The following is a 26493-nucleotide window of genomic DNA, read 5'->3' on the forward strand; positions in this document are numbered from 1 at the left end:
CCCCTAAGGAGAGTCAGTGATGCCAGGAATACACCAACAAAGACTGGCATGAGGAGTAGAACTGGTGCTTTAAGATGGAAAGAACAAGAGAGAGCCAAAGAGAAGGAGGGGAATGGGAGAGGAAGGAGAGAAGGGTTTGTGTGTGTGTGTATGTGTGTAAGAGAGAGAACATGTGATGTGGTGCGCTCTGTTCCCTATACAGAGCCGGTTCTTGGGCCCAGCAGGCCTGTCATTACATTTCTCTGGTACAAATTCTGATCTGCTGAGGAATGTCTGCACCACACATACACACACACACACCGTCTGACTCACTTCTCATTTCACTACAAACATTTCCCCCAACACAACACTCTCAGTAAAGGAGTTAGTCCGCTCAATTGATCCTCAGCTCCCTCGCAGATCCTTGCAGGCTGGTGACTGCTGGCCGTTCCCTGCATTCAGTCACTGATGCTGTATGTTTGGGGGTGGGGGGGAAGTAGGACTTGCAGAATGGAAGTACATCCTTCCTCTAACTGTGACTCCAAATCAAATTCTGGTAATGAAAATAATTGTAAAAACAAAAAGGACATTTATCTTATCAATACTAAACGGGAACCATTTAAACCTGTTCCTCTCACAATGAGAATGATCCCAGCCTGGCAATTGTTTCTGGATGTGTGAAGAAGATCTATAGACTTGAGACTTGGACTCACCCTGGAAAGTGGCTATAATCATTGTTTTTAAATTAACGATGGATCAACTGTCTGGTGTAATGTAAAAGGTTTACTGTAACTTGTAGTGATGAACAGTAAGAGATTACCGAACTCTAAAGTTCAGCTCATTGCTTTGGTTTGCCGAACCGAAAATGTACTGTTTTGGTTCAGTTTCATCCCTCTTTTCGGCAACAATAGTCAGCGGTTTTCAGTGACAATGCTCAAATAAACCAACTATCTGTCCAGCAGCAAACGGCAGACAGAAAAAGTTAGCATTTAGCTGGTGGACACTGTGGAGCATTCAGAAGCTAAGGACATACTATTTTCAGGAGATGGTGGAAATGGTGATTCTCATAGTTTGGGGGTCTTTAAAGAAAACACATGAAAATTGAAATAAGTGAATTAATTCAAATGTGGATAAGGACGACGTTGAGTTTACAGTATTTTAATAGAGTGCAGTGACATTATGTGGACTTAACACATGACTTAAGCCTAATTATTCTACACGTGGTGTTCTCATAGAAATAGTATCATGATCCAAAAATGTAAAAATGAGTAAAAACATGAAAATTACTACAACTTCAGTTGGCAGACTTTCATTAGACAGCTGTAATCTATTAATTCTTAAGCCTTAGTGTTGCACCCCTTCTTCACCCTGACCTCACCCCGCACAGTGTTTTAAAAGTTTTATTTCTTACCAGTGAATTATTCTGGACAGCTGGCTGGGGTGGTGCACTTCCTATGGCATTCCTACAGAAACCAAAGAAGAGGACAAGAGGAGTGAAGTAGAAAAAGCAGAACTTGATGTAGTGAGATGAAGAGAAAGAGAAAAAAGGCCAGGCAGAGAATATAAATAAGGAGAACTAAAATGAGCTGAGGAATGAGCAAACTGGGATAAAACTAATGCAAGACAGATAATGACAGAGGAAGTGGACAATGCAAACTTAAAGCCAGATTGAAGGTTCATAATTTAAGAACAGAAGAAGAGAAAAGCATGTCTTGTATTTGTAAACCTTCTAAGAATTACACTTAGAGTGCAAAGTGCAGGAGTAACCCTTTAAACCGCTTTTCAAGTGATCACATGACTAATTTTCTTTAAGCCTTGAGCAGTACACCTGAACTAATTCAAGTTACGTGAGTTATGTAACTTATATACTATTTTAATCCAAACCATGATCTTTTCCTAAAGATGATGTCTATACTTACTGACTCAAGTACTGGAGTTGTGCACTTTGTCCACATCTGATAATATGTCAACAATGTCCTTTAAAGCTTGTTCTGTCCCCCCTCCCAAAAAATCAGTGAATGCTGCTTTAACGTTTAAAGTCTAAAAGCAAAACGATAGTGGAGAAGTGTTTTTATTCTAAAGTTAGCTGGTAGGAATTAAAGTCAATGATTTTTAGTATCATTTTTAACTGAAGTCACTTTCAGCAGTTTGAAATGATCAGACCAAACCGCAACACATGCACTGTAGTTTTTAATGTAGCTTCATTATACTGTCATAATTCAAGCAATTTTTTAATTCTTACTGTAAGTCTTAGTTCCTTGTTCTGAACTTACATTATATCTGTGTTTTTAAAAATACATGTTTAGACTCGCAAAAACCTTGAAAAATTAAATAATTCACTGTCGGAGATAAACTACTTAATAGTTTAAATAGCTTAGGTAGTTTGCAAAAAATATACTTTTAAGATTAGGCCTTCTTATGTGAGTGTTGAATAAGAAAGAAAATGTACTGCAGATAAAACACTGTCGCAGTATCTCATATCTTGCTCCCATGTTTGGTTGGATTACAGAATGAGTAAGAACAGAATCTTAGTATACGGAAATATCTTTAATTCATAAAAGATTTACAATATTTTACATATGACACACACGTAAGGCGGCGTAAAGGATATTTGGCACACTCCTCAATTTCCTATTGATATAAACATAAAACATACAAAATGTTTTAAAAAATACATCTCATTCAAAGATAAGTAGTAGGATTACATTCCCTTTTTGGCTGATTTGTCTCTTATGTACAGTTATTGTCTCTATGTACATTGTGCTTGTTTATCTGGCAAACAAGGTTTAGGTATAGCTGGGTAAAAACAAGGTAACATACACTCATTCACACACACACACACACACACACACACACACGGATTCCTGCTGGCGAGGAGGGAGTCCATAGCATCATTAGTGTTAAGGAGACATCTCTGCTGGCTCAAAGTCAGACACTCAAAGGCACTTTTAGGGCAAAAACTCCCCTTAACTTCAACATGTTAGAGTACATGAAAATATAAAAAATGACAAACATCTGTAAAGTGTACGTATCACATGGTAAAGTGCACATCAAATGTCTTTGGTTTAATAGTTATTGCCATATTTAGGTCTCATAAAGAAAGTGACCTTTTTGCTCAGAAAAAATCCTGTCTGACTCCTACAAAAATCCTGTCTCCATGTTTAGCATATCTTTGGAAGCTTCCAGTTAACTTTGGCTTTTTGGTTCTTCAGCTTTTTGTTTTTTAGCTGTTTAAGGCAAGTTGTTACATTTTAGATGCGGTGAAGTCCAAAAGCATCACCCAGGGTCTGTCTTTGCTGGGCTAGAATAACACAATTGACACACTCAACTCAGTCCTAGGACGCAGGAGCTCAACTCCTGAACATCACTGCTAAGAGTTATCTCTTCAATCCCATCAAAGTGGAATAAGTGCCTTTGTTAAAAAAAAATCTCCCTCAGAGTCCATGAAGATGTAGAGCTTCCTCTCACTTCTCGTCGCTCACGGAGCAGTCCACAGCTATGACGTCCTGTATTTCTGTGATTTTCACCACCTCCTCCGGGATCTCCACCTGTATCGGGATCTTCAGCTCCTCTGGGATCTTCTCTTCTGAGGAGCTGCGGCTGGACAGTTTGTCAATCTCGTCCTCCAATTCGGAGATGCGCTCGGCGACGCAGTGGGCAGTGAGTCGGGCCTCTGGGTCGTGGTCCCAGCATTCCATGATGGTGGCGCAGATCACCGCCACACCCTGTAGAGGGAGGAAGAGAACAGGGATTTCAGACTCCACACTAAATAAAATTCCCTGAACTGTGTGGGCACAGACACAACACAAACTTCTGGTGTAGGGGTGAGAGCAATCGTTTAGGACACTGAGTAAAGTTGTCCAGTTATCCTGAATTTACTGCAGTTATGTTTGCTTGTTATGATCCGTACATGGGCATTCATAAACTTATTTAAGTGATTGATGAAAAACATATTTTGCTGCAGTTTTTGGACAGTACATTTCTGATTATTGTTATTTCCAAAATACAGATTTTAAAAGAACCCATGCTCCAAATGTATGATTTGGCTGAAAGGACTGGTATTCACTTGCGTGCAATCTGTTAAAAACAGGTGATAAGACTGCCTTGTGGTGCTCTTGTGCTAATTATTCTAGCAGATGACAGCTGAGGATTCAATTTAAGCTTTACCAAAAAACGGTTTATCCACAGCATAAAAACAGATTTCGAGATGTGTTAGTTTACCTCTTGTGTTTGTTGAGCTAAACGTCTGTCCAAGATATAAAGTGAAATTTATGAGTGTGTGCATGTTTCTATATTAGTGACAGACAAATCAGTATGATATTACTGTAGTTTCAGAGTCAGCGTGTAATAATCAACATGTACTTTAATGTAGTCAGAATAATAATGCTACATAATGCAGTACCATGCAAAAACTACTTTAAAGATTTACTTTATGGTTTGAAAATATCATATTCTATGTTCATGCATTTAAGCGATATGTTAAAAACTGTTTCTGCCAGCACGTCTTCTAATCATCTGCCTCCTGAATACACACTATAGCAGAAAACTACATTCAGTGTTGATGGTTAATTTTCTTCAAGGTATGAACCAAGGGACAAGAGTTGAAAATGAGCCTTTTGTCTAACATTGGCATGTTTATAGTCATGTTAATAATGTGCTTTGTTCATGTAAAAATAAATAACAATGGTGCGCATACATGCTACAGTTAGTGTCTGTATAGTATGTAAATGTCATTCCAGTATAACAGCACAGTGTGTGTCTGACCTGATGCCTGAGCCAGGTGTCGGGGATCTCAGGTCTTCCTCTCTCTCTCAGCACGTTGTCCTTCATGCTCTCCACACAGGGGTGCTCACGCACTTTAGAGCCGTACGCAGGCTCGTACTCCTTCACCTCTGCAAACACAAACAACCCGTGGATCAGAAACGGACCGGAATTCATCACCTGAGTCTCAAATGCAAAAGTGATCCTTTCATTGTGTCAGGTCGTCTGTGCCATCACGCTACTGTTATTTATCATCATCACTTCCTGGCAAGTACATGATGATAACAAGATGTAGACGAGTTGGTGAAGTTCAACATGAACACAAAACAGGCGCACATTTCATGGCATGGTTTATGACACAGTGAACATTTCAAGAACAAATGTCAAAGAGGAAGACAGAGTGAAACAGGTGGCCGGTTGAGTTAACATGATTAGAAAGTGTAAGAGCATCCTGGTATGAGGTCATTCTATCCCAAACCACTGAGCTGTTAGCTTCACCCGAGTTGACAGCTTTAAACACTGGCAGTAATAATGCTGACAGTAGGAAATAAAATGTCTCCATTGGAGGAAAAATGCTCGCTCTGGCACTTGATGATAAAACAACAAATAAGCTTTGGCTAACAAGTAATTACTAACATCAGACTATACAGAACAGCAACATCACAATCTGTGTTTTTTTCATCTCGTGTTTAAGAACTAAAAGGGAATAAAATGAGAGAGCATAACGTCAAAACCATGAAAAATAAAAATCAAAGTTCTGGGACTGGGTCCAGACCTCATGAACAACGAACTCACAACAGCTGCAGTCTGTCTTCAGCACCAAAGAGAAGGCGCTCAGATCTCACAGTTGTTGTGAAATGAGACATTAGTTCCTGCAAAGTAATCTCTCTTTTTCCCATCTGAGCCAGAAAATGATTCGCAAAGATTTAACAAATAGTGTAAGCATCATGTTTTCTGTACCTCCTCTTGTTCTCGCATTTAACAATGTCTATGTCCTGTGTTTCACAACCTGTCAAGCACTTTTTTTTTGGGTGTGTTATATTTGGCAGCATCTGAGCTGTTCTTTGGACATGTTCACTAAAATGACTTTAATATTCACTGTGAAGGCGAATCACCCCTGCAGCACTATAAGACTACCCAAGTACTCAGTAAAACACAACAGGTGTTCCAGTCCTTCCATCTGTGTTCTCACCCGCATTATCTGTGGCTGAAAAACTGTACTCACACATACTGTATACAGTGCATTCAAACAGAGGTTTAAAGTTATTCTTAACTTTGGAAACAGCAATAAATCATGTTCAGCTAGATTCAAGGGACAAGTCTGTTACAGATCCTCCAGTATGCTTGCACACATATTTCAAGCTCTAAAGATTCAAAAGAGACAAAATGAGACAAAATGTCTCATTTCAAGATTGAGTCTTTTGTTACCCATTAGTTCAATTAGTTTTCAACTTCATTTTGTTTATTTAGGTAAACATCATTTTACCAATGTTAATTTGGAGTGTTAATTAGAACTAAACAACAATTATGATGGGGTGTAATTAGTTTTGAAGGTGTTTGGTCATAAAGAAAAGTATTTGGTAAGTTGAAATTTTGACCTGATGATGGGCCCTAGATAAAAAGTCATGATCACGAGATTTCAGTCTGGACAAAAGTGGCGGACCTACCAATCGACGCTACCGTAACTGCAGCCACCTCACCAGATGTTGGTGGCTCAGTGTTTAGAACACATGCCTTCCAATTCTTAACCTCTCTCTCCTCTAGATTGAAATCCTTACTTATTCTAAGAAATGTTATCAGCACTGGCAGTTATATTAGCTTGTTAAAAACTGACGTGAAAACATTTTAGATATGCAAAATGTTTTCACTTCAGTTTTTAACAAGCTAATTTAGTTTTTGCAGTGTAACAGCGATATCTGCATTTCAAGAGTCTTTTTTTTTAAGCCATTGCAAAAATCAAAAACTCAAGCAACCAAATGATTGAATTAAACTGTGTGTAATCTGCTCTACAGTAAGCTGTGATGGTTAGCCTGCCTGGCTAACTAGCTTACCACCTACAGTTGTAGAGTGTCAGCAGTCTCGAATTACCAAGGCCAAGGAAAACATCATTACAGTGGCAGTAGGCAACAAGTGAACATACAAAGTGCAAAAGCTTCTGCGTCTCTCTCTGCTGCTCGTATCACTCGGCTAAGCCCCCCCCCCCCCCCCCCCCCCCCCCCCCCCCCCCCCCCCCCCCCCCGCTATCAAACCCATGAAGGAGCCGCTTGCCTTCGGAAACCACATCCCTCATATGGATCAATCTTTGCGGCAGGGCCTTGTCGATACCCTGGTCCCTCTCGTCGTGACTTGTCTTCTCAAAGAAGCCCCTCCAGCCTTTCGCAGCCCAGGGCAGAGCGCCCCTGGCTTCACAGGCAGCTGCAATGCCGCAGAATGAGAGGCTAGTACACTACTGTCCCCCTTCAAGAGTGATTCCCCACTGTTTTTCATCATGCCTCTTTGCCACTATTTTGTACTATACACTGTTAGGAAGGATGTTCAGTTTTTTCAGTGTTCACATTTGTTCAATTATTAATCTTGAGAAGCTGCTCTAGTCACTGCTGTAACTTACACTGTACATTTTCAGCCAAACTAAGGCTTATTGTTGACCATTTTCTCTCTGCTCTGCTGCCTGCCACTCACAGGTCTTGTGCTGAGTTGTGCATGTCCGCCAACTCACTGAAAACTGCATGCATGTTGCGGTTCCTCGTGGGTCTATTCCAAGTACTGTTTAAAAAGAATATAATATTGTGTGTGTGGTTTGTTAATGCTGATAATTGATTCGAACTTCTTGCAAAGTTCACGCACAACTTAAGGGTTAGCCAAAATGGTATGATTGAGAGTCGAATCAGGCTCCTCCTATTGAATCATCGAATCTTCGACTATTCAGTCAGCCCTAGTAAGCAGAGCGGCTAACAGTCTGATCTCAAATCTTTTCTTATCAATTATCAATACAAAAATAATGCTAAAGCTTTATTTCCATGTCTCAGCTGGTAAGGATTGTTGGCCAGAGATGAGAAGGTGTTTTTGACAGAAATCAAGGTCCCATTGTTTAAAAAATGTCTGAACCTGTGGTTAATCTTCCACTGTTACTGTAAACTGCATATGCAGTGTAAGAATGGAAAGGCTGATAGGAGTGGCAACAACCACTTTTTTTGTGGGCACTTAAAGAATGTTTATGAATCTGTCTACAGTCCCATGACACTCCATGGCAAACGCCACCTGCTGATGAGGATCATGTGATATAATCAAAAACTCCAAAAACAGTTACTAAATGGAACTTGTGGTGAGCTTGGTTATCAGCAGTCTCCAAATTGCCCACAATCTGGTTTAGTAGCTGCAAATATCAGTTTAAATAACATGTTGTTCATGTTAATTAGCAGGATGGTATGAAGACTCTAGGAAAATCTCCAGTAGTTTCATTTAGGCCCCTGTGGTCTCTGCCGCTGTGTCCTTAAGCACAGGAAGGGGGAAGGTTGGAGTGGAATCCCCGGACAGGAAGTAGGATGGCTGAGATTGGGGCTGTGTGCAGAGAAGCTGACTCTAAAGGTCCACACTTCCTGTTTTTGACATGTGGAACTTCCTCCATTTTTAGTATTTTAATACAGGACCCAGCCGGGCCCGTCCAATTCCCCTGAAGGTTATTTATGCCAGGACTGGCATTGTCTCTGCTGTTCAGATCTCCTGCTGCGGAGCTGGTATAAATACAACACATTTTCCTGGACTGGATACAGCTGAAACACAGAACAGAGAGCGAGCTGGCCTAAAATGAGAAAGGTGCAAACAGAAATATAAAGAGGCGGAGTACTTTTAAACATAACGATGGCTGAGTGGACTCTCATGTAAGGTCTCATTTCATGCTCCGATGTCAATCTGGCTCCAATACACTTGTCCTCATGTTTCTGAATGATATCTGGGGCATTACAGAAGTTGACATACCACATAGAGAGCCACTGCAGTCTATACGAGAAGTGCTGCCTGCTTCCCTTAAACAGCTCTGGATATTTGAAAGCTATGAGAAGAATTTCATCCGTGGTTTGAGAACAGATTTCACAAGAGACTGCAACCAAAGCTTCAGCCTCACTTTCCCCTCGCTGTCTGGGGCCCGTAGTTAAAGCCCTAGTATGTCCAATCTAAGGGGCGGAAAGTGGTTTACGACAGTTTCCTTTTCAGATTATCTGTCTGAAACCTTTGTGGCCTGAAGGTTAGCAGAACCGCCGTGGCTGGCTACACTGTCTGGGATCTGCTCTTTTGAAAGAAACACAGCTCAATGTTTGGCATTCAAGCGAACTTAGAATCTCAACAGGTGCATAATATTGGGGCTTTGCTGCTAAAGGTGAATTTAGTTCCATTTGTGTCCAGAATGAAAATGACTCTGTTGCTGGTTAGAAAACTGTTGATGGCAAATTGAGTGACTCCACTACTTCTATTCTTTTGTACATATGCCTAAAACCTAGGCGGGATTGACTCTTGTTAACATATGCTAATAATAAGTATATATTGTCATGTTTGAACTGCTTGCAAAGTCTGTCTTGTATCAATTGCTTGCATTGTAGCTGACATTTTCTTTAATGCATTTTGACTTATTCTATTTTTTAGCTTTTCATCTTCCGTTTTGTTACTTTCATGATTCACTTTCGTTGCTCTCGTTTGATATAACATGTTCTTCATTGATATTTAAATGGTTAATTTGGATACCTAATTATCGACACATACTCTACATGGCGATGTTGATTGCATGCTGTAATTATTTCTTGACAACATCTGTTTGTTCAGCACTTCTGTGCACTCGAGCCAGTCACTGTGCCTGGAAAAAGTTACAACAAGTAACTGCCCCTTTGCCCCTACACAGGCATGAGAGAGTTGTATCGATCTTTTCATCTATTTCCTGGTAAGAAAGTGAATGAGCGAATTTCTCAATAAATGAAACTCTTCTTTTTCCTGGGAAATATCTTGTCCCTCAGCTTTTGCCCCAAGGGGGTATAACCATCACCCCCTCAGCAGCTGTTGCCAAAAGCTGTCTCCCTTCATGGACCACAAACTTTTTGCTTGGCACGGTGCAAACTCTTCACCCCGCTCCATTACCCTGTGTAACCCTCAGCTCAGACAGAACATGCATGCTCCGCCACGCCCTTCAGGCTAATTCAGGATACGTAAATAAAATTCTCAGAGACACACAGAGAATGTACTATAACTGACCACAACAACAATGCCAGCGCAGGGTAGTATTTCTATCCACCATGCTGTCCCCTGTTGTTGGGGTGGAGACAGACAGAGTCACGCACACACACACACACACACACACAGACACACACACACACACACACACACACAGACACACAATCCAGGATTGAGACATAGAATCAGGGCTAGATAAGGTCGTCTGTCTAGTACTTCCATCTCTCTTCCTCTGTTTCTGTGTACCTCGCTCTCCGAAATAAATACCTACAGACAAACACACGTTTTGGAATGTGACTGTTATTTCTAAATGTCTTAGACTGTCTAGAAAAGCCCACTAGGAGGAGGAAAGGAGGTGGACTGGAGAGAGTCTCTCTCTACTCACAGGAGAGTAAGTCGGAGGAAACAGACCAGTCCAAAGGGCTGGCCGTTTTAAAGTTGAAAGACAGGTTTGGATTTGAAGCTTATGAAGCTTCAGCAGTTTTCCTGGCAGTCACAAGTTACTGCAAGTGTTTATATGCACATGTTAATGTGTCTTAATATGCAATGCATCCTGTAATGTGCACGCAATGTGCAAATTAATTTGAACAAATTACTGTATGTGTTGAGTTGAATACGTTTGAACTTGATTTTTGCCCTAAGCGTTAAGGCTTGGGGATAGGCATGTAGTAGTGATGAGTTCAGGGTCAGTGGTTAGGTAATGCATCATGTCGGTGAGGGTCCTCACAAAGGAAATACAAACATCTTACTTTTCTTGTGAGGAAATTTAAGCCTCATGGACACACACACACACACACACACACACACACACACACACACACACACACACACACGCACCCTACTGAAACAGGTACAGTATCCACTGCTCTTCTCTCTCAGTGATTTCCTGCCCAAAGAAGGGAAACAGCAGAGTTCAGATTGTCTCCCTTACATATCAGACATTCCTCAGATTCCTGCTCCAGACCTGGAGCTGAGGTTGAGGTGCAGTCCGATGGACACGACCATCAGACTCCCCGTTGACACACAAACCCCCAGTCACTGCATAACAGGAAACAGTAGCCTAAACCCTGTGTCTGCGCAATGTAGGTCACAGACACACACAGATGCACACAATGTCATGGACAAAAACAATACATGTCTCATAATTAGGATTGAGAGAATGTAAAATACTGAGAATTGGGTGAAAGTGTTCCTTAAAAGTTGTGGAGGAGAAAAAAGTTCTCTTTAAAATGTCTGTGAAGATTCTCAGTCGTCCAGGTCATAGTTATCCAAGGAAGGTTAAAATCAAGGGCAACTGGAAATGATTGAACATATTTGAAGGCTTTTCTAAAATGCAGATGCTCAAGTGTCAAGAGTTACACAGACATTGTTCTGACTAAATTAAGTTGCATAACTGATGTGATCCACATTATGTATTTCTATATGTAGCATACAGAGATGCTATTTCTGTCTACACTGAATGCCAATAATTACTCATGCATCATTTAGAGTAAAGTGTTTCCCTTTAAGATTCATCTGAAAACTTACTCTTTCCTCTCAGAGAACTGGCCTTACAGCTATGGCAGTGTAAAATACTGACTTATTTCCAACAGGAAATTACTAAAGTTCGTAAGAGCTTTATCATCAGGGTAATCAAATAATTAAAATAAACTTACCGTTAATGGTGGCCAAACAGAATAGAGAACGAAAACGTAGATGATAATGATAAGATAATGTATCTTGGGGGTTTCCTTGTAAAACTTGTTCTGGGGGGAAATTTGCATTCATAATGTTCATGAAATATAAAGAAAACAATGTTTCCCTTTAAGAAAACAATTCCATAAAGCCATTTAAAGTGCATTTAAGATTATTTATTTAAAGCTGCACTAATTCATATTTTATATGAACAATGGATCAAATGAATGTGTAATGTGAAAGATGTCACTTGTTGTGAACCCACAGAGAATTATAAACAACTATGCAGTTCCCTCAGCTCTGTGGGGCATTTTTAGCATCTTTCAGCTCATTGCTTTGGTTCAGTCTCGCTGTTGTCATCAGCTTTGTTTCCAGCTGCAGCAGGCAGCTGTTTTCAATGAACAGTTCTACAAACCAGCTGTACACTACCTGCCCAGCAACATGTCAAAGATGAGTTTCAAGTTGTGTACAGCGTGTAGATGCAGCAGCCGGTAGCTCCTTCAAACTTTGCTACACTTTTGTATTACCTATGACAGAAATACAGTCACTGGGAAAGAAAGACAGGGTTTTGGATTAAAGAGCAGCGGACATTGAGACGATCCACCAGCCAGATCAACCGGACCAGACACCACGGGGGGTGTGGCGATCGCTCAGAGGAGAGGAAAGAGAGCTGGGATAGGAGCCATGTCGGCCCAGCTTTGATTGCTCCTAAAGGTCCAGTCTGGACAAAATGAGACTCAGGTTGGCCAAGCAAAGGAAATCAGAGACTGTTGTGCCTACATCTTTACAGACACCTGCTTACAGTATCAACATCACGGATCAAGCACACTGCTGGGGGACCATGTTCCAAACCGACAGAGTGCAAGACTCCATCAGGATGACACACTGTCTCCCAAATGTCACACTTTTTTAAAAACTGTTTTATTTAATTTATCTTATATGTGACCATATTTTAATTTAATTATCTGTTAAGTTCTGTGTGTGTAGCATGAAGGGTCTACGGTTCATTATAATACCTTGATACCTTGACATCATATGAAAATGTTTTGCTGGGCGGCCATGTTAATCACTATACAGCTGTGACACATTTCTTCACATGCTGCCTTCACTGCGACTGATGAAGCCAAACATGATGACATCACTACCGGCCGATGGCTTGTTGTGATAACCCAAAACTGTCACTGCTGAGTAATCCCAGTGGTGTACACTTCACCTCAGCAGGATGTCTTTTATTCTGTGTGTGAGTGCGTGCTTGTGTGTTACATGACATCATACTTCCCACAGCCTGCAACAGGTAATTACTGAGCACGTGTGTGTTCGTGGTGTGTGTCCGTGCACTCACCTCCAACAGCTTCACACCTCGACGTCATCTCCCAAAGCACAAGGGCCATGGAGTAAATGTCAGTCTGTTTGAAGGACTCTGTGTTCTCCAGATTCAGTCGGGCCTCCAGCACCTCTGGAGCCATGTAACGTGCGGTGCCCACCTGCAGTACAGAGACACCACGAGTGGTAAACACACAAGTACACACACTGAGCAGAGGAATACACTTCTTGTTTCTGTAGTCAGGCAGACAGAGGGATTAACAGCATCTCACTCTCACTCTGGCACACCACCAACACATTAAAGACTATGTCAGTCTGCAGGAGCGCAATGTTTACCTTCTCATCTGACATCTCACGGGGCTCAGTGACAACAAACCTGACTCACCTCCTGGCTTCATTCATTATTGGAAAAGATACAAGACTACACTGGTGACGTGTTTTCTTTTGTAATTATTCAATTTATTGATGCATGTAATCAAATTACACGCATGGGTACAGTTTAGATTACATTGTGCTGCAACATCTAAAATTACACTATGAACTTTTCCATGTTGCTGTTGTGTTGCATTTTTTGTATTACCCTGCAGATGAGCTCCTTGTAAAATCTTGATGGGAGTTCTGCACAACCAGAGGTAGGAAAAAGTCATTGTTTTGCAAGTAAAAGTCAAGTCTCAGGTCATGGCTATGAAGTTATTCTTTCTCGGCCACTGCGCTCCTCCAACGAACGCCGTCGTGCTCTGCCATCCTTACACACAAAACAATCTCAGTCCCGGCTGTTCTCATCTGTGACACCACGATGGTGGAACGAGCTACCACACGCCATCACGCCAGGAGCGTCCCTGTCTAACTTCAAGAAGCTCTTGAAAACTTATAAGAGAAAGTGTTCTCCGAAGAGATAACACCTCTAACACCTAACCTCTAGCATGCACTTCCTGTGCTCTTCTTCTTTTATCTCCTTGCGATTCTTTTGTGCACTATTCGTTAGCTCTTACTTGTTCTCCCAGGTATTTACCACATTGATGCCGTACGCACTAATCGCTCTTACTAGTATGTATTTCTGCTCTTAATAGTATCTACGTATTGTCACTTGTAGATCTCTTGCTTTGTTGATGCTTGTTTATTGTTCCTCAAATGTAAGTCGCTTCGATAATAGTGTCTGCCAAAAGAGTAAAGATAAATGTAAGACCAATCAATTCCAAACTCAAGACTACTAGGTCCCAGGTCAAGTTCTGACTTGAATCCCAGGTCAAGGCCAGTATGTTCAAAGTCAAGATCAACAAGTCCCAAATCAAATACCAAGTTAAATCCATTAAGTTCCAAGTCAAGTCCCAGACAAAGTCCCAACCCTTTGCCCCATTCCTCCATGGATTATAAAAACATACTATTCTTGTGCACAGATTATATATATATATACATAATAATAAATATATTGGTGCGTCAGTCACATTGAAATTAGGACGTTGTTTGTATCGTGTTGACCAACATCCTGTTTGTAATGTAATCATACATTGCTCCCCACCATTGGGCTTAGGGAGGACGTCGAGTCATTCCCAGACAAAAGGCTGCAAGTCCAAGTGAAGCCACGAGTCACTGGTGTCGAGGTCAAACAGATGAAGCTTGCATACCACTAATACTGTTCAAGCAGGAACACCAGTGGTGTGTGACACAGTGCGTCAGAGAACAGCTCAGTAGTTTTTAATGAATAGTGCTTTTGCATTAATCACTTTAAATTAGCGTAACGGTGCCTGATGTTGCTGCGTTTCAACAGCACTTTCCAACCGGTTGGCTGAGTGATCCCTCATGTCAAAGTAGGAAACTAAAATATGTTAATACTCACAGTGTCACTTTACCACTGCTTTGATTAACCTCAAATAACTATTAAGTTTGGTTTTTGGCTTTGCATAACTTATAAATCTATCAAAATACCTTTGTGGTTGAACACAAAGTCTACTGGCTATGGTTGCAAAATACTGCTGACATAATATTGTCGGTTGCATGCTGAACACATTTGTTATGCAGGGCAAAGAAAATTTTGTGGCTGCCCATGATTCTTCAAAGGTTGTTTGGAGGTGGACCACATGAACACCCCAGCCTACCATCTGGGAATTTCCAGCCACTGCTTATGAATGGAACACAATGTGACAGCCACAGATCACGATTTGAACATTTGCAAGGATAAAACAATGCCACAGGGTGCACAGGAAGAAATTTAGTGAATCTTAGTGTGCATTCTGCTACTGACCAGGATAAAACTGAAGGACAGCAGGTGGTGATGTGCTGGAGTCATAGCCAGGGTTTTTTGCATATGCTGGATGTGTACGTTTGCGTGCATATGTGTTAGTAGAGTGGTGTGTGTGGGAAAGTTAGTCAACACCCTCTCACCTGCCCCTGCTGCATTTCTAGCCAGTGAATCAGACATCATAAACAAGGACAAAGTCACACTGACAAACTGAGAAAGAGTTTGATTGTGAGCTACGAGTGGCTTTGGGGAGCTTTCATGTCTCAACAAAGCCTTTGCCTTGCCCCTTCATCCCTTGATTGCCTGTCTGTCTCTGTCAGATTTCTTCTGTCAGCAAACAAGGTGTATCCCATCAAAACTTACAAACACACAGACTTAGTTATGGGAAGGCAAAACAAACACAGTCAGCTCGTATCTCACCACACACCAAACCAAAGCTATTTTAATGGAGGGCTGTGTTGGCAAACTGAGAGATTTACCATAGCAGCAATACGCTTTCTCCTCAAAACCACAGCTTGTAGCGAGATAAACACCTGACATTACTACCTAGGTTTGTAACCACTGTTTGTCAGGATGGGCAGGGAGATGTCCCAGGGCAGAACAGTGCTGTTGTCATATTCAGTGATGGAAAGTAACTAAGTGCATTTACCCAAATACTGTAATTGAGTAAAATTTTTAGGTACTTTTATTTTTCTGCAACTTTATACTTCTACTTCAGTAAAATCTAATGGGACACAATCAACTTTTTACTGCACTACATTTAGCTGACAACTTTGCTGGTTACTTTTCATATTTAAATGTTACCTTTAAAAACATATGATTCCAGCTTAAACCAGCGGTTTCCAGCATTTTAGCTTGTGAAGTCCAAAATATGAATTTAAATGTGTGTAGCAGAACTTTTCCCTCTCCAATTAATAATTTCATCGCCCCTCAGTTTTCTCTTGTGACCTTTTGGAAGGGTACTGACCCCTAGACTGGACTAACTTGTATACAAGGTAATTTTTTGCTGTGATTCTGACCTAGAGGGCTGTAGGTAGAAGCTCAGTGCCTTGCTCAGATACAAAAGAGCAAGTGCGCTCTTTCAACTCTGGATAAAAGAATGTCTGCTAGAATAGGAAGACTATTAATTTACATAACAAAGAAGAAAAATAATTAAACTTTTCGTCTGACCTGTCCACTGTTGGCGAGGTCATCCACAGACAGGCTGCTGTCCAGGCTGAGTCCCAGCCCAAAGTCACACAGGCAGCACGTCAGGTCGTTCTTCACCAGGATGTTGGAGCTCTTCAGGTCTCGGTGGACTATGGGCACCTTTAGGCACAATAGAAGCATGGGGGTCAGCACCATACTCAAATTCAACTTTGCACACAAGACCATGAAAACTAATAGCTGGATTTCCACACAACTGGCCGCAGATATTCACGGTCCACTAGCACCAACCTCGAGTCAAAATTTTATATTGCAATTTGCAGCCAAGATATCTCAGAGTCTAACAGACACATTAATATGCTATTAGCTGAGCACATTCATGATCCCACGAGGATACACCCTTTAAAGACTTCCCATTCTTTCCTCCAATGCTAATAATTTTACAGTTGTACTTCTATGACTGGTAGAGCTTCAAGAATAGCAAAGTTGACTTGTCCATTAAAGTCTAGGGGTTGACACTGATGCTTTATACTTTAATAATACTGTCTAGATGTGATATTTGTTGTTTCTTTCTGTACCTGTTTTGACTGATTATGATTGTTATGGTTAGTACAGATTTTTAGCTCTGGTGTACTGTTTGACAGCTGTCATATGGACATGTTCACACAGACCTACCTTAGGGCGTCCACAGGGCAGGCGGTCACTGTGGAGGTGGGCGACACCCCGGGCTAGAGAGCTGCCCAGCACCTGCAGCTCCTCCCAGCTGATCACATGATGCGTCAGGTACTCCTGGAGAGCAGAGGGATGAGGGGATTGATAGCATTGTGAAAAGGAAGAATGGCTGGATAATTTCAGACCTGTTAATTCTGAAACTTATGAATGAAAAAAACTGCGGGAATTGCAATTTACAACATGGAGTAATACTGCCCCCCTCATGTTGGGTCACCTGACAATAGAAGTCTCACCTGTAGGTTTCCTCTGGGGTGGAAGGCAGTGATGAGCCAGTACTGTTTCTCCACCTTCCTCTCCTCAGCTGTCAGGAAGTGGAGAACGTTCTCGTGTCGGAGGTCTGTATTGGAGAAGATGTCCTTCTCGTTTTTCCAGGAAGCGTACTCCTCGTAGGGGAAGATCTTCACAGCCACTGTTTCAAACTGATCTGAGGTGGTCTGCTTCAGCTTAGCCTTGTATACCTGGGCAAAGCGACCCTTACCCACCTGGGACAGGATCAAAAGTTAAGAATTTAAGTTATGATGACTTAGAGCAGAAAAGCTCTACAGAGCAACTCTAGAATACCACTAGGTCTGTATACCAGCAGATCCAGCTCTATAGGCAGGGGCTCAGTGTTGTGGTTCAGGTTGTTGGCGTGCGTCGAGCTGCTGTCTGACCCATCGTCATCCATCATGATGGCGCAGGCGTCGCTGCAGTCCAGCCCACCCGCTTTTGGCTTGCGCTTCTTAATTCTGCTGTCCCATTCTGGGCTGGTCACAGGTTGCCGACAGGCTCGATACCAGTAGAACATTCCCACAACCACGATCCCCATCACCAGCAGGGGCAGCAAGCTCACCAGAATCACCAACAACAACGGATCGTCCGGAGTTGGATCCACAACTGGAAAAGAAGACAGAAGATGAAATGAATAAAATGGTGGCAATTATATAACAACGTATAAGACCAATTCTGAAAAGAAAGCAAATGTGAGGACTGATGTTGGATTACATACAAGATTTAGACTAAACTGGACGTGTTGGAGGGTAAATCTAACAGCATTTTTCAGAATTTCAGAATCAGAACAACACAGGAGCTCTGTTCCTATAACATATAGTTATTGATAAAACTGTTATATGTGCAGCAAACACAAGCCAAGATAAAATGTCAGTGATTTGGTGACCAGGCTGTGGTAACAGGAAGTTTGTTGAGAAGTTGGAGGTGCAAAGCAGAAGGTCACACAGGAGTGGATTTTTGCTTCCATCTCCCACAAAAATAACCCTGTCCCATCCTAATACCTCATGAATGACTCCCGAACCAATTCATTCATCTTAGATATGTATGTTTATATATAAAATTGGACCTATGACTCCCTAAAAGTTTAAGTGAGACTGGTATAATTTGATGAAACTCTAACACTGGATTACATGCTGCACCGTTTTGTATGAAACCCTTGTGCTTGTGAAGGCAATGTGAATCCAGCATGGACCCCACCACTTACAATTAGTAATTTGTAGTATGAAAACCAAAGTGGATGCCATTTTGCAATGTTTTATCGAACATGCATACACATTTCATTGAATACATCCCTCCTCTTCATAAAATGCACTATTTCCACAGAAAAGTAACTAAAAGGGAAGATAGTGGTGTAAAGGAAAGTCTTTAAAGGACACAGTCTAATATGTGTGTTTTGGTTGCTGAGTGCAGCAGCCGCAGTAGCACGCTGCCATTTCCGCCCACTACTCACATAGTAACTGTCCAACACAAGCCAGCCCACCACAGGGAAGTCATTCTTGAGGCCATGCTATGAAAACAACATGCTGTTCCCTGCTCCATGGAGTGCTGTAAATCGTACTTTCCATTATAACAATGAGTTTAATATATATATATATATATATATGTGTCTGTATCTCTAAGTTTGTGATCTCAGTAGGGAGCTGACTATGTAGTCAGTCAGTAGGCCTACAATGGACACTGCCAACAGTGTGAGCAGCCTTTACAGCTTCATGAGCTATAGCATTAACTACCTCTACTCTGACTGCCAGTCCGGACAGAAAGGCAGCCAACCCTCAGAGCTCCAGCGGCGGGGAGAAAACAGTCGAGTGCCTGTCTGCCTCGGTTTGGTTCGACCCGGTCTGCTCTGGCTGGGCACCTTTTCAAAGAGTGTCTCACTCAGTCTCTCAAGGGAACATACCCTCCTGAAGCTGCCACATTGGCAGGCTGGAGGAGCTCGGACCAAGGACTGACCAGTGAAGAAGTCGCACAATCCTGCATCTGTTTTGTATTCAGATATTCCCACATAGCCTATGTATTGCTAATAAGTCTTTAGTTTGGTTTATTTGACATTGCAAAAATGAGAAGAAAGAATAACACAGTAAAGTCTACAACTTATTTCCATTGTGGTCCTTGACAAAAAAAAGACAACACACATGCAGTTGAAGATGAAGATAATGTTATGAAGATATAAACACAATATCTATAAACGTCTAATTAGCATTAATAAGCTAACTTTGTTGGCATTTGCATTGTCAGTTAAAATGCTGTCGTGTTTTTAAGCTAGCTAGCTACACAGTTAGCTTGAATTGTCAGTTTTGGGGGAGATAGAGCAGAACACATGCAAAAAAAGAAACATTTACTTTATTTGTGACTGGGAGCTTCCGGTCCATTAGAAATAATGGTAAAATGAGGCTACTTCTCAGCTTATTTATTACCTCAGTAAACACTTTCATAATGAGCTTATGGTCTCAGTCGCTAGTTTCAAGTCTTCAGTACAACATGATGTTCATTTAGCCTAGAGTAATTCGTACCCACGGCACTGTGTAAATTTAACCAGCGCCGTTGAAAAAGCTTATTAGGAGCTGGCTGTTCACTTTCTCTGGTGAGTAGATGTAGTTTTAAGACTGTTGTTCGCTAGACAAAGTTATCAGCCCTGTTAAAATGACAGTTAACGTGAATTACAGATACACCTAGCTAAGCAAGCTAGCTAGCTCCACACACGGCCTCCACCGTCTCGTCCAAATATGGTCATGTCCGGTGCCTATCGGCCAAACTCGAGCCTTCAAAACAGCAGTCCACAAACCAGCGGGTGACGTCACGATGACTACGCCCGCTTCTTATATACAGTCTATGGCGTTGATGCAACAACATGGTTGGACGCGGCTTCATTTGCAATGGCACCAAGAAGTCGCAAAGACTGAACTACTGTGTGAAATAAAAATTAAATACTATCTCTGTCACAATAATACTTACTACAATAATAACCTTTATTATAATAGCATTATAACCGTGTGCTGTGATAGGTGTAGATATTTTGAACTACTGTGCTCAAAGCAACAAATTGTCATAGGATTAAACAGCATCATTAACTTCCGTACATCTGATTAGCATCTTTTAAACTCTTTCTCTTTAAAGACGTGACTGTCTTGAATCCATCATGTATTGGCTGTGTGATCATGCAAGGTAAAATAATCCAGAGTAGGATAAACAATATCTTCATTTTGTGGTTGTGTAGCATGTGTGTGTTTGTGAAAGAGAGAGCTAAAGAGAGCGAGACTGATTGTAAAGCAGTAAGAGTGAAATTGCTCTGGGCAAAGCTGTGGAAGCAATAAATCAAAAACACTAAACACAAACACACGCAGAGATTTTTAGATTTGACACAACTTCAAACGCCTGGTAGTAAAATGGGTTTGCGAAATAAGACTGCCAGACACTCAGACACTTCTTCTCAAATTCCATGTGTCTGTACATGTGTGTATGCTTTAAGGGTTTTAAGATTGCCTGGAGGTTTTTGAGGTTTTAGGTCTATTTCCTTGCTGTCGTTCTGCCATGATTAGTGTGTGCCAGTGTGTGTATTTGAGGCCGAAACACAGCCAATCAGATGGTGCCAAGGCAAACTGGTAATAGGACGCCCTTTCCAATCAGAATGCCAGAGTTTCCTCATGCAGTGTTCAATGAGATTTGACACATCATTGGGACTAATAGAGGGATCTTCGCCTCCGGCTTGCAATTACACACACCATGGGTGAGTGTGTGTGTTGGGATTTCAAACACTGCCATCTCTGACTCATGCTCTTTGCTCTAACCAGTTGCTAATTACTCGGGTCCTCACAGTGTTTGGTGAATAACAAAATTGGAGTGAGTTGGATATTAAAGACAAACTACTTTCCACGGAAAATGACAGAGCCAGACATGATTTCATGTTCTAAACAGGTGATGGGTGGATAGATGGAACTAATTATAAACACCGAGGAGGTTAAAGCACACTTCCAAAAGGCCTTCACTGTGCCAGTTTGTGTTCTGTGCCGGCGAGACTCTTCTAATGAGGCTTTAAATGTCATTATTCATGGTGACTTGATCAAACATTTCCATTCAAAGCCGGCGGTTCATTTATGATGTGATTTATTATCAATTACTTGGTCACAAACTGTCATATAACAGCCTCATTAACTAAAGCGCATCTCATTTGCATGGTTTAAATTCTGTCTCTTTAAAGAGGTGACTGCCTTGAATCCATCCTGTATTGGCTGTGTGATCATGCAAGGTAAAAATATCCACAGTAGGATTAATAATCTCCTGCCATCATGGATAAATTAAAGTGGGAGATCCTTCAGCTTTAGATTGTTGCATATTCTGATTAGTGTTGTAAATTCTCCTTGCATCTTTGAAATTGTAATGACCCACTGTTTTTCCCTTCCCTGCGGTGCACCTGGCGTCAACCAACTGTAACATTGGCATGAAGATGTTAATGTCTAACAGGTGAAGGATGATGTCATGTCTAGCAGTTGATGGCTTTACGGTGATATGAAAATAGCAGCTATTTGCTGATAAGACGCTGCTACAGTAGCTGTACGACTGACCTTGTGGCCGCTTGATTTCTCATAAAGTCAATCATGAAACGCATTAAAAGTAATTTTCAGCTTTTAAGATACAAGGATAACCCCTTAACCCGCTTTTAAGAAACCTGGATAACGCTACCTGGGGTACTCTGATAGAAACCAGAATACTGTAGCATGTAAACACTTTAGCCATATTTCTGAACTTTCTGTGTTGGTACAGAACACAGTGACTGTGATAGTGTGAATTCAAGACACACTGCACATGGATGATGAGAGACCTGGATACTATTAGAATCATGTAGGAATAGCCAGATTTCTCATGTTCCACGTAAACATCAGATCAAAACTAGGATAAGGCTCAAAACCGGGATAGTAATGTGCATGTAAACGCACTGAATGAATAAAGCAGCTAAAGAACCAGATCTTTTTCATGGGTCACTGACTAAAAGTGAATATCACACTCACTATGTACTTGTTATGGTAACAGCACTACCTTTACATCTAAGACTGCTTAGTAAACACGGCTCATGTGTTTCCAGCTCTCATGTTGCTGTTTCTATTTTTCCATCTACTTCCTCATCTCATCTCAAATCTCTCTGTCCCGGTCACCGGTCTTTTTACTTCACACTGCCCTTCTTTTCCTCCTTTTTATGCATCTTAGAGTGGTCCTGCTTGAGTCATTTCTCTATAAAGCAGTCTGCTGTGTGACTGAATGACTGATGTACTCAGTGTCGGCTAGCCAAGATTCCACAGTTAAGGAGGAACTGTAAAAAATGAGAATAAAAAAACTGATCTTGGAACATGCACATAGCCACATTTTCCTTTATCGCTCCATATCCGTCTTCTTCTGCTCTTCCTCTTTGCCGGCTGCATCGAGAAGTCATTATAAAGCATTTTCCCCTTTTCTTATATTTATCACTTATTTTTATTTATTATAAAAAAACAGCCCCCCCCCTCACCCCCCCACACACACACCAAAATCCCCACTTCATGTCATGAGGAAGATTTCATTCATCACAAAGGATGCCAAAATAACCCATATAATGACTTGGAGGAGATCAGGCGACATCTGCGCAAAAATACAGACTGTACGAGTAAAAGAATCCATGTCAGAAATGAATTAGTTCTACTTTCCTCTCATTCCTCACATAGCGTGCCTCCAAGCATGTAAAACTGACTTTCACAAGAGCACAGCTGTAAATACAGCACTAAAACAAATAGCATGTTACTATGACAAGGCAGTATTTACTATCAATGCCTCCCCTCCCACTGAAAGTAGTTCACAAGCTCCAAAACACATGTGTAACTGACACTGGCTGAAAGGCGGCGTTAGTCTGCTCCAAATCATCTTCACAGGATCGTAATTAGAAACAAACGCTGTGTCCAGACGGCTCAATGATTGGGAAAGTGCAGGAAATCAAAATGAAAATGCATCAATTTAAAACGTTACTGTCCACAATGAAATGCCAAATTTAAAAAAAACTATAATACATAGAAAGGGTACATACCTACATTAAGGACACACAGTCTTCAAAATAGTTTATTGTAATAATAAAAAAATCTTTAGTATATTTATAGAATACTTTATTATAATTTGCACATGGGTCCAATCTACATCAAAAAACACACATATTACAGACAATTGTGCTGAACATTACCTTGTCATATTGGCAGTTTCCTCTGTACCAGAGCAGATCCAGACCAGCATTCATTAAGGCCTGAGCACGATCTGTATGAATACCCTATTGAAATGCAAGGAATTATTCTTTCTTTTTTCTGCCATACCCTAAATCTTGTGTAACAATCATCATTTGATTTAAATGACATTTTCATGGTGTGGTCCACACTTGATGTACTGGAAGATAACTGCTTGCTGCTTTAATGTGGAGTTGTGTTTCTGGCCACCTTACCAATGTATGTCTACTATTCAATCTCCTTTTAGCTCCAGAGGAAAATACCGGGCTCTTTAGCTGCTAGGAGCGCCATAATGTTCACTCTGTCTGTCTGCTGATTGGTGATGGTGGATTTATGAGAGATTTTTAAATGACAGCTGCCTGCTGCCACTGGAAACGCGGCTGATAAGAGTTCAGTGTTTAGAGCTATAAAACCAAAACAATGAACTGCAGAGTTAACCTGGGAGAATCTTTTGTGGGCTCATCACTGCAACACCTTTAACAGTGCACATAGTCATTTGAATCAATTTGTAATTTAAAAAAGCTTTACAGCTTTAAATCTCAACATTTTGTAACATCTACCATCTAATGCCAAATCACACGCAGCACTGCATGATGGTAAAGCAAGAAAGCAGCAAACCAAGACAGTTTAAAACAATATGCACTTTTCATCTCAAAACTGGACACAGCTGTACAGTGACAATCTCCCTATCTTATTAACTTCTGGCCAGCTTCCACTGAGCTGTCAATCAAGACCAGCAAGCCTTGTTAGTGTTTGCCGCTGTGGTATCACAATGTTCACTCTCATGGTGACATTTGTAGCAAATGTTTGGGTGCACAGACACACTTTCACACTCTCTCTCACACACACACACACACACCCACACGAGAATCGTATGACTCTCAAGACAAAAACCACATGCACAACACTATTACAGGCAGGTCATAGGAATGTTATGCTGGGGTAGAACAATGTGAGGCATTTGTAGAGGAATAAGCCATGGCAGTGGTCCAATAAACAAACAAGAACTTCCTGCTGCATGTGTCCTCAATGGGAGGAAGGAACCACAACCCCTACCCTTAGGGCTGTGTGTGTGTGTGTGTGTGTGTGTGTGTGTGTGTGTGTGAGTGTGTGTTTCAGTAAGAGATCCAGACTAACAAACACAAAGATAGATTATGATTTACAGAAACTACTGTACACATCCATGATAAAGCAACTGAACATGTTAAATTTAGTGAAGTGAAGTGCTCGGGTTTCCCTATTATAATAGGTCTTTATGTACCTGTATGTTATCATCCAGCGTTGTCTCTCATGCTTATTGATAACAGGATCAGAGTGCAGCGTCAGCTACAGAGCAACTCTGGAGCAAGGTTATTATAGTTACTGAAAACTAATGAAATAACCAAAGCTAGATGTGAAAGGTGACCCTGCACGGATATGCGGGTATAGAAGATGAGAGTTAATTGTGCGTTGCTTTGTTTGGGTTGCAGGTAGTGAGTTACTGCCTTTGTGGTTTTCTTTTCGTTGTTTGTTCTGTTCTGCTCTTATGGCCTGGCTTGGTGCTCACCCTTGTGTGAGATGTACATACAATAGTAGGCTATATTGATCCCCCTTGAGCCCCCTTGCTCTGGGTTAACGTGTCGTCTGACCATATTTACTGCTGTATGAAATATTCTTATATGTAAGAAATATTTTTGGATTAATAAAGGTTTATATTTTAATGTTTATCAGTTATACTTGCCTTCAGGCTATTGGGGACCTGTTGTCTGTGGCTTGAGGGGGGGCACCATGGCAGCAAAAAAAGACTAATATAAACTAAACTATAACTAAGCATTTTCAAAAAATTAAAACTAAACTAGCAAACCCACTTTAAAAGCTAATAAAACTAAACTGAAATTGAAAACAAAATGTCAAAGCAAAATACAAATAAAAACTAACGCTCTGGAGTTTCATTAAAGGTTTGAACAGAAGAGGAGTACCCACTCACTTACAAAATCAGAGTTCCAGCTCGTTAACTAAATGTGTGCAGTGAATGGAAAACTGCCTACCAACATGGCCGTGCATATTTACATTATAGCTAATTTACTGCCCACATAATCACTGTTTATTGGTGAAGTCATGCCTTGAGGTGCTCAATTTGCAACACAAATTTACCAAATAATTGTAGCACAGATTCTTTGAAATGTGGTGCATTTGGTGGCTGTGAGCCTCAGACATCACCACAGGAAAGTCAGGAAAGCAAGGGAGGATCACAAATTAAAGAACATGCCAATTATAAATGGCGGAATAGGGAGCAAGGGTGCCACTTTTGATGCATCAGTGTTTTTAGCTAATGCATGTAGTTTTCTCTTAAAGTTAGTAATGACGAGCTTTTTTACTTTGAACACGTTTTGGTGAATTGTATGAATTTCAAAGCTGAAAGGTCGGTTCATCCAGATGACAAATCACAGTTACCTCCATTGGTATGTAGGCATGATAGTTTATTATATATCTTTATTATATTCGGCATTATAGTAGGTTTTGTCTGTCCGGGATTTGAGGTATGCAAAATACAACGGAGGTGACTGGGGGTGTCATTTGTCAAATTACACTTAAAATGTTCAAAACCCACGTTTTCATAGGGACTCTTTTGGAGAAAATATTTCTAATAAATATTGTTCACATACACAAAATTGTGTGAGTTCTGTACACACTACTGCTGATTTTTTGATATTAGAAATGTTCATTATTTTGAGCGCCATAAATAGAATTCCATTTACCTCCATTGTAGTACAATGTAACTGACCAAGGAGCCCAGATTCATTACTTTATTGTTTTCTGTATTGTCTCCACATTTACATTTTACTTACTTATTTAGCTGACGCCTTTATCCAAAGCGACTTGCGATTGCTATAGGTATATGTCAGAGGTTGCACGCCTCTGGAGCTATTACGGGTTAAGTGT

At 41.0% G+C, this 26493-nt stretch overlaps 1 protein-coding gene across 1 annotated transcript in view; it reads right to left on the minus strand.

Annotated features, from left to right (window-relative positions):
* Nucleotides 1-2507: 2507 nt before the first annotated feature.
* Nucleotides 2508-26493, minus strand: part of tgfbr2b (transforming growth factor beta receptor 2b) — a 41596-nt gene continuing 17610 nt past the window's right edge. Inside the window, exons 4-10 of the mRNA XM_046045971.1 lie at nucleotides 17646-17944; nucleotides 17302-17550; nucleotides 17012-17125; nucleotides 16361-16498; nucleotides 12971-13112; nucleotides 4744-4871; nucleotides 2508-3704 (exon numbers count right to left, since the gene is read on the minus strand). Of these exons, the coding sequence (XP_045901927.1) occupies nucleotides 3444-3704; nucleotides 4744-4871; nucleotides 12971-13112; nucleotides 16361-16498; nucleotides 17012-17125; nucleotides 17302-17550; nucleotides 17646-17944 (1331 nt within the window). The 3' untranslated portion in view covers nucleotides 2508-3443. The remainder of the gene's footprint in view (nucleotides 3705-4743; nucleotides 4872-12970; nucleotides 13113-16360; nucleotides 16499-17011; nucleotides 17126-17301; nucleotides 17551-17645; nucleotides 17945-26493) is intronic.

This window comes from Micropterus dolomieu, linkage group LG03, assembly GCF_021292245.1.
Source record: "Micropterus dolomieu isolate WLL.071019.BEF.003 ecotype Adirondacks linkage group LG03, ASM2129224v1, whole genome shotgun sequence".
NCBI lineage: Eukaryota > Metazoa > Chordata > Actinopteri > Centrarchiformes > Centrarchidae > Micropterus > Micropterus dolomieu.